The sequence below is a fragment of the Pinus tabuliformis genome, chromosome 4_2, assembly GCF_031772625.1.
Source record: "Pinus tabuliformis cultivar Carrire ecotype Pingquan chromosome 4_2, CPIR1, whole genome shotgun sequence".
In the NCBI taxonomy this organism is placed as follows: Eukaryota; Viridiplantae; Streptophyta; class Pinopsida; order Pinales; family Pinaceae; genus Pinus; species Pinus tabuliformis.
In genome coordinates this window covers 1,070,951,253-1,070,959,639 of record NC_142304.1, presented here as the reverse complement: position 1 = coordinate 1,070,959,639, position 8,387 = coordinate 1,070,951,253, and the positions used below count along the sequence as shown (strand labels likewise).

General features: G+C 36.9%; 3 protein-coding genes across 3 annotated transcripts; all 3 read left to right on the top strand.

The window, feature by feature from the left end:
- Window positions 1-448: 448 nt before the first annotated feature.
- LOC149173344 (uncharacterized) lies at window positions 449-2,450 on the top strand. The gene is made up of 2 exons (XM_089424565.1): window positions 449-1,030; window positions 1,504-2,450. Exons 1-2 carry the CDS (start codon window positions 478-480, stop codon window positions 1,767-1,769), a joined length of 819 nt encoding a protein of 272 aa, XP_089280691.1. The 5' UTR covers window positions 449-477; the 3' UTR covers window positions 1,770-2,450.
- Window positions 2,451-3,378: 928 nt separating this feature from the next.
- Window positions 3,379-4,371, top strand: LOC149173343 (putative leucine-rich repeat receptor-like serine/threonine-protein kinase At2g24130). Its single transcript, XM_089424566.1, has 2 exons — window positions 3,379-3,707; window positions 3,801-4,371. The coding sequence occupies exons 1-2, from the start codon at window positions 3,395-3,397 to the stop codon at window positions 4,034-4,036; spliced, it is 549 nt and encodes a 182-aa protein (XP_089280692.1). The 5' UTR covers window positions 3,379-3,394; the 3' UTR covers window positions 4,037-4,371.
- Window positions 4,372-5,282: 911 nt separating this feature from the next.
- Window positions 5,283-8,172, top strand: LOC149173342 (receptor kinase-like protein Xa21). Its single transcript, XM_089424567.1, has 2 exons — window positions 5,283-7,509; window positions 7,603-8,172. The coding sequence occupies exons 1-2, from the start codon at window positions 7,398-7,400 to the stop codon at window positions 7,854-7,856; spliced, it is 366 nt and encodes a 121-aa protein (XP_089280693.1). The 5' UTR covers window positions 5,283-7,397; the 3' UTR covers window positions 7,857-8,172.
- Window positions 8,173-8,387: the final 215 nt, after the last annotated feature.

Below are 8,387 nucleotides of genomic sequence, written 5' to 3'. Positions count from 1 at the left end.
AACCCAAACACTCAGATCTACAGATCTGATCATGCGCCATATAGATCATAGTCCATTAGAAGATTTGCCTTTATAGATCTGGACTAGATCTCACCAAGAGATATTCAACCAAGATGATGCACAATCCAAATGAGCTCCTTTGCTTTATATAGGCAAGCTTCTCCCCAAAACATGGAACAATACCACGAGCCGACACCACAGAAACACAAAACCGTCGGCTAGATACCACACAAGAAACCCCCACGTGATTTTCTCTGCCTTGAAATGAGTGCACTGGGCGGACGCACCTCCTGAACGGCTGGCCTGCGTCCCTGGACGCGGGTTCTGCATGGTCTACCTGCGGGGACGCACTTGCTGAACATATTTCCTGCGTCCTTCTTGATTTATCACCTGAATGGGTTTGCCATCAAGGACAACACCTGAATCATAATGCCAACACTTGCTCTGCCCAATTTCTGCTCCCCGCATTTAAGCACCATGCCATTCCTCTCTTTTCCTTTTCCTTTTCGCATCCTGTTTTTCCTATTCATTTGCCCCTTCTCCTTCTCCTTCTCTACGCACTCACTTTATGGCGATGGAAAATCACTGTTGGCATTTAAGAACCATATCACCTCTGATCCCCATGCTTCAATGGCCGACTGGAGCCCCGCAGTCCCCTTCTGTAACTGGACTGCCGTCACCTGCAGCCACCATCACTTGCACAAAGTCATCTCCCTCAACCTCACTTCCAGGGATCTGCACGGCCCCATCTCTCCTTCCCTCTCCAGTCTTACGTTTCTGCATACGCTTGATCTCAGTAGCAATCTGCTCCACGGCTATATCCCACCTCAATTGGGACGCCTCTTTCGTTTGAAGACCCTCTCGCTGGACAACAATCAATTGGAAGGGAACATTCCAAACGAACTCAGCAATTGCACAAATTTGGTTAGCTTGGCACTCTCCTACAACAATATTACTGGAAGTATTCCGCCAGAGTTGGGTTCCCTCACACATCTGCAACAGCTTTTCCTGGGGTCGAACATCTTGACAGGTATAATTCGTCTTCCTTTGGAAACATGTCATGTCAGTATTGATTATTTTAGAATTTGCAGAACCAAATATCTTACTCACTAATTTTATTGTAAATTTTCAGGGAACATTCCCAATTCTTTGTCAAATATTTCCATTTTGACTAATTTGGGAATATATGTGAATTTTCAGGGAGTATTCCACAAGAATTGGGCCTATTCACTAGTCTCCAAACTCTTTATCTTTATGAGAATGAATTATCAGGAATCATACCACGTAATCTTGGCAATTGCACAAATTTGGTTTACCTGGAACTCTCCAACAACAATCTTACTGGAAGTATTCCGCCAGAGTTGGGTTCCCTCACACATCTGCATCGGCGTCGAACATCTTGACAGGTATAATTCTTCTTTATTTGAAAACCTCTGAGTATTGATTATTTTAGAAATTGCAGAAACAAATATCTTACTCATTAATTTTATTGTGAATTTTCAGGGAACATTCCCAATTCTTTGTCAAATATTTCCATTTTGACTGTCTTGGAAATTTATGAAAACAAAGTTACTGGGAGTATTCCACAAGAATTGGGCCTGCTCACTAGTCTCCAAGCTCTTGATCTTTCTGAGAATGAATTATCAGGGACTATTCCTGCTTTTTTGTCAAATATCTCCACTTTGATTTATTTACCTATTTCCACCAACAATTTCATTGGTAATATTCCACAGGAATTGGGATTGCTTTCTAGTCTCCAAGCCCTTTAGCTCTTTGAGAATGAATTATCTGGGACCATACCTGCTTCTTTGTCAAATCTCTTTAACTTGAATGAGTTACATTTATGGGGAAATCAACTTAGTGGAACAATACCAAATTCCATTGGAAATTGTTCGAAACTTAGGGCACTGAGTCTAGCCTCCAACAAGTTAAGTGGGAGTGTGCCAATACAACTTGGTAAGCTATACCTCCTTGAAATTTTATACTTGCAAGGTAATGAACTTGGTAGTGATACTGCTACAACCATGCCTTTTCTTATAGCCCTTACCAATTGTTCACGCCTAGAAGAGCTAGACTTGAAAGACAATAAACTAGTTGGTGTCTTGCCAAGTGCCATAGGCAAACTTTCTACCAATTTGTCTATCATGAAATTAGCAAACAACATGATAGAAGGAAACATCCCTCCACACATAGGCAACCTTAGCAGCCTAACTTGTCTAAATTTATCCGGAAATATTTTAAATGGCATCATTCCATCTTTAAGAAATCTTACAAATTTAGAAAGATTATATTTAGGAAACAACAAATTAGAAGGAAACATACCTGATGATTTTGAACAGTTACGACGACTCGGTCTCTTGGACATCAGTAGAAACTTACCCTCTGGAAAGATTCCTAATTCTCTTCCATCCCTTAAACAACTAAGGGATCTCCTCCTTCATAACAACCGGTTATCATAACAACCGGTTATCAGGAAGCATTCCTTCCAACTTAGGGAGTTGTACAAATTTGGAATTGCTTGATTTGTCTCACAATATACTCACTGGAAGCATACCTCGAGAAATCGTTGAACTTCATAATCTACAATTCTATTTGAATTTTTCATGGAATTTATTAGAAGGCTCCTTGCCCTTTGATATTGGTAAAATTACAATGGCTCAAGCTATAGATGTCTCTGCCAACCACTTAACTGGAGCCATCCCATCTACAATTGGAAGTTGTGTTGAACTGTTTTCGTTGAATTTATCTCAAAATTCTTTCCAAGGCTCTATTCCAGATTCACTTGAAAATTTAAAAAGCCTTATGAGTCTAGATCTCTCTTCCAACTCCTTGTCAGGGATAATACCACCTACTTTGAACAAGTTGGAAATGCTTCAGTATTTGAATTTGTCTTTTAACAAACTCACTGGGGAAATTCTAAGAGGAGGACCTTTTGCAAATCTATCAATTTCCATTTCCCTAAATGGAAATCCCAACCTTTGTGGACCACAAGTATTCCAGTTATCTGCTTGTCCAACACCAAGAGGCCATCCTACTATTGTGAAAAGAGTACTATTTCCAGTCAGTGGAGTTGTTGCTTTTATACTATGTTGTTTTCTTTTGATGTTCCTATGGCGAAGGAATATGCATATACAAAATATTTATGTCTCAAGAGCTATTTTCCAAAAGTTTGGGCGTCAAAGGATCTCATATCAAGAGCTTCATAGAGCTACAGATGGATTTTCTGAGGCCAATTTGTTGGGAACAGGTAGCTTTGGGTTAGTTTATAAAGGAGTTTTGACCGATGGCACTCTTGTCGCTGTGAAGGTTCTTAGCTTGCAAAGTGATCAAGGTGAGAAACTTTTTAAAGGAGAATGCAATGTCTTGAGAACTCAAAGGCTTAGTGTTTGAGTTTATGCCTAATGGAAGCTTAGAGAAGCATTTGTATCCTAATATACACAACAACAATGTAGAGGTTGTGTGTGAATTGGGATTGAGAGCACGACTAGACATTGGCATAAATGTAGCCCATGCCATAAAATATCTTCATCATGATTCTTTTGTACAAGTGGTGCATTGTGATATAAAGCCTAGCAATGTGCTTTTGGATGAAGATATGGTAGCCCATGTAACAGATTTTGGTATTGCAAAATTAATTGGTGAAAGTTCCACTGGTTCATTATCTTCTACACTTGCTTTGAGAGGATCCATGGGCTACATTGCCCCAGGTATGACATTTTAAGATATTACTTTCTCTTGTCTTTTTCTCATTAAAAATATTTTATGCATTGCTTTAACAAAATTTATTGTTTTTATTGTAGAGTATGGATTAGGTGTCGCAGTGTCCTCTCAAGGAGATGTTTACAGTTATGGCATTCTGTTATTGGAGATTCTTACTAGAAAACAACCAACAAGTGGCATGTTTATTGGAGACCTAAACTTGCACAGTTGGGTGAACTTGGCATTTCCTGATAGGGTAAAGAGGTACTTGACAATGACCTTTTTATTGAAGTGGGCAGTGATGACTTTGAAGAAAACAAAGTGTACAAATGCTTAGTTTCTTTGTTGCGTGTTGGTTTGCTTTGTTCAAAGAATTCACCAAATGAAAGACCAACTATGAACTTTGTAGTAATGGCTTTGGAGAGCATCAAAGAAGATTTGGTAGAAAATTCATTTACTTCTAGAGGATTACGACGAAGCATATCCAATCTGCTTAGCAATTTAAATACAACTAGCAATGATGCACCTATGTTAAGTGACCAAAGTTCTTCTAGCTATTAGTTTGTGAAGTTAACAACAACAAAAGCTTTTGAGCCTTGTCATTATTCTTTCAATGACAATGTTTTTTGTACTTTAAATTTCCAAAAATGTATATTATCTATTTGTAATTCAAATTTCCAAATAAATTTCCATAAATGTGTATTATCTATATGTAATTATTGTCCTTGGAAATAAAGTTTTTTTACAATATAATATTAAATAGATTGTAAATATGCATTTGATTTGATATATTACCCTTACTTGATGTTAATATCCTTTTTCTTGAATTAAATTATAGTCTTTTCAATTTTATATATAAAATAAAATTCAATAGATTTTAATATGCAAATTCAATTGTCATCAGAAATATCTCACTTATAAATACTCATCATAATCCACATACTTAATTACCATCTGCCCAAACTCTCTCTGTTATAAATACTCATCATAATCCACATACTTACATATATCGCTGCATTTCTCCTCCGCTGCTCTGCCCAATTTCTGCTCTCCGCATTTAAGCACCATGCCATTCCTCTGTTTTCCTTTTCCTTTTCGCATCCTGTTTTTCCTATTCATTTGCCCCTTCTCCTTCTCCTTCTCTACGCACTCACTTTATGACGATGGAAAATCACTGTTGGCATTTAAGAACCATAACACCTCTGATCCCCATGCTTCAATGGCCGACTTGAGCCCCGTAGTCCCCTTCTGTAACTGGATTGCCGTCACCTGCAGCCTCAGTCACTTGCACAAAGTTATCTCCCTCAACCTCACTTCCAGGGATCTGCACGGCCCCATCTCTCCTTCCCTCGCTACATTTCTGCATACGCTTGATCTCATTAGCAATTTGCTCCACGGCTATATCACTGTTTCGTTTGAAGACCCTCTGGCTGTACCACAATCTTACTAGAAGTGCATAAATTTGGTTAGCTTGGCACTCTCCTACAACAATCTTATTGGAAGTATTCCGCCAGAGTTGGGTTCCCTCACACATCTGCAACAGCTTGTATAATTCATCTTCATTTGAAAACCTGTGAGTATTGATTATTTTACAAATTGCAGAAACAAGTATCTTACTCACTAATTTTATGTGAATTTTCAGGGAACATTCCCAATTCTTTGTCAAATATTTCCATTTTGACTATCTTGGTAATTTATGAAAACAAACTTACTGGGAGTATTCCATAAGAATTGGGCCTGCTCACTAGTCTCCAAACTCTTTATCTTAGTGAGAATGGATTATCAGGGACCATACCTGCCTCTTTGTCAAATATCTCCAGTTTGACCGATTTAACCATTTATACAAACAATCTCATTGGTAGCATTCCCATTTCTTTCTCAAATCTCTTTAAGTTGAGTTACCTATATTTATGGGGAAATCAAATTAGTGGAACAATACCAAATTCCACTGGAAATTGTTCAAAACTAAGGGAACTCGACCTAAGCTACAGCCAGTTAAGTGGCAGTGTGCCAGTACAATTGGGTAAGTTATCCCTCCTTGAAATATTATACTTGCAATGTAATCAACTTGAAAGTGGTAGTGATACAACAATGCATTTTCTTATAGCGCTTAGTAATTGCTCAAGCCTAAACATACTAGACTTGAGAGCCAATAAACTATCTGGTATCTTGCCCCTTGCCATGGGAAAACTTTCTATCAATTTGTCTTACTTGTCATTAGCAAGCAACGTGATAGAAGGAAACATCCCTCCACATATAGGCAGTCTTAGTAGCCTAACCTATCTAAATTTATATGGAAATATTTTAAATGGTACCATTCCGTCTTTACAAAATCTTACAAATTTAGAAAGATTATATTTGGGAAACAACAAATTAGAAGGAAACATACCTGATGATTTGAACAGTTACGACGACTTGGTCTCTTGGACATCAGTATAAACTTACTCTCTGGAAAGATTCCTAAGTCCCTTGCATCCCTTAAACAACTAAGAGATCTCCTCCTTCATAACAACCGATCATTAGGGAGCATTCTTTCCAACTTAGGGAGTTGTACAAATTTGGAATTGCTTGATTTGTCTCACAATATACTCACTGGAAGCATACCTCGAGAAATTGCTGAACTTCATAATCTACAATTCTATTTGAATTTGTCACAGAATTTATTAGAAGGCTCCTTGCCCTTTGAGATTGGTAAAATTACAATGGCTCAAGCTATAGATGTTTCTGCCAACCACTTGACTGGAGCCATCCCATCTACAATTGGAAGTTGTGTTGAACTATTTTCATTGAATTTATCTCAAAATTCTTTCCAAGGTTCTATTCCAGATTCACTTGAAAATTTACAAAGCCTTATGAGCCTAGATCTCTCTTCCAACTCCTTATTAGGGATAATACCACCTACTTTGAACAAGTTGGAAATTCTTCAGTATTTGAATTTGTCTTTTAACAAACTCACTGGGGAAATTCCAAGAGGAGGACCTTTTGCAAATCTATCAATTTCCATTTCCCTAAATGGAAATCCCAACCTTTGTGAACCACAAGTATTCCAGTTATCTGCTTGTCCAACACCAAGAGGCCATCCTACAATTGTGAAAAGAGTACTATTTCTAGTCAGTGGAGTTGTTGCTTTTGTACTATGTTGTTTTCTTTTGATATTCCTATGGCGAAGGAATATGCATATACAAAATATTTATGTCTTAAGTGCTATTTTCAAAAAGTTTGGGCGTCAAAGGATCTCATATCAAGAGCTTCATAGAGCTACACATGGATTTTCTGAGGCCAATTTGTTGGGAACAGGTAGCTTTGGGTTAGTTTATAAAGGAGTTTTGACTGATGGCACTCTTGTCGCTGTGAAGGTTCTTAGCTTGCAAAGTGATCAAGGTGAGAAACTTTTTAAAGGAGAATGCAATGTCTTGGGAAAAATTCAACATCGGAATCTAGTGAAAATCATAACTTCATGTTCAAACCTCCATTTCAAAGGCTTAGTGTTTGATTTTATGCTTAATGGAAGCTTAGAGAAGCATCTGTATCCTAATATACACAACAACAATGTAGAGGTTGTGTGTGAATTGGGATTGAGAGCATGACTAGACATTGGCATAAATGTAGCCCATGCCATAAAATATCTTCATCATGATTCTTTTGTACAAGTGGTGCATTGTGATATAAAGCCTAGCAATGTGCTTTTGGATGAAGATATGGTAGCCCATGTAACAGATTTTGGTATTGCAAAATTAATTGGTGAAAGCTCCACTGGTTCATTATCTTCTACACTTGCTTTGAGAGGATCCGTGGGCTACATTTCCCCAGGTATGACATTTTAAGATATTAGTTTCTCTTGTCTTTTTCTCATTAAAAGTATTGTATGCATTTCTTTAACAAAATTTGTTGTCTTTATTGTAGAGTATGGATTAGGTGTGGCAGTGTCCTCTCAAGGAGATGTTTACAGTTATGACATTCTGTTATTGGAGATTCTTACTAGAAAACGACCAACAAGTGGCATGTTTATTGGAGACCTAAACTTGCACAGTTGGGTGAACTTAGCATTTCTTTATAGGGTAAAGGAGGTAATTGAAAATGAACTTTTTATTGAAGTGGCCTTTTTATTGAAGTGGGCAGTGATGACTTTGAAGAAAACAAAGTGTGAAAAAACTTAGTTTCTTTGTTGTGCGTTGGTTTTCTTTGTTCAAAGCATTCACCAAATGAAAGACCAACTATGAAATTTGTAGTAACAGCTTTGGAGAGCATCAAAGAAGATTTGGTAGAAAATTCAATTACTTCTAGAGGATTGAGACAAAGCGTATCCAATTTGCTTAGCAATTTAAATACAAGTAGCAATGATGCACCTATATTAAATGACCAAAGTTCTTCTACCTATTAGTTTGTGAAGTTAACAACAACAAAAGCTTTTGAGCCTTGTCATTATTCTTTCAATGACAATTTTTTTTGTACTTTAAATTTCCATAAATGTATATTATCTATTTGTAATCCAAATTTCCAAATAAATTTCCATAAATGTGTATTATCTATCTGTAATTATTGTCCTCAGAAATAAAGTTTTTTTACAATATAATATTAAATAGATTGTAAATATGCATTTAATTTGATATATTATCCTTACTTGATGTTATTATCCTTTTCCTTGAATTAAATTATAGTTTTTTCAATTTTATATATAAAATAATTAT

What these genes read in the sequence shown, in the direction of transcription:
- LOC149173344 (XM_089424565.1), top strand. Translation starts at nt 478, where the DNA reads ATGCCATTCCTCTCTTTTCCTTTTCCTTTTCGCATCCTGTTTTTCCTA. An exon ending in GGGGTCGAACATCTTGACAG is followed by an intron (nt 1,031 to 1,503) that starts GTATAATTCGTC and finishes GTGAATTTTCAG; the next exon opens with GGAACATTCCCAATTCTTTG.
- LOC149173343 (XM_089424566.1), top strand. Translation starts at nt 3,395, where the DNA reads ATGCCTAATGGAAGCTTAGAGAAGCATTTGTATCCTAATATACACAAC. An exon ending in CATGGGCTACATTGCCCCAG is followed by an intron (nt 3,708 to 3,800) that starts GTATGACATTTT and finishes TTTTTATTGTAG; the next exon opens with AGTATGGATTAGGTGTCGCA.
- LOC149173342 (XM_089424567.1), top strand. Translation starts at nt 7,398, where the DNA reads ATGGTAGCCCATGTAACAGATTTTGGTATTGCAAAATTAATTGGTGAA. An exon ending in CGTGGGCTACATTTCCCCAG is followed by an intron (nt 7,510 to 7,602) that starts GTATGACATTTT and finishes TCTTTATTGTAG; the next exon opens with AGTATGGATTAGGTGTGGCA.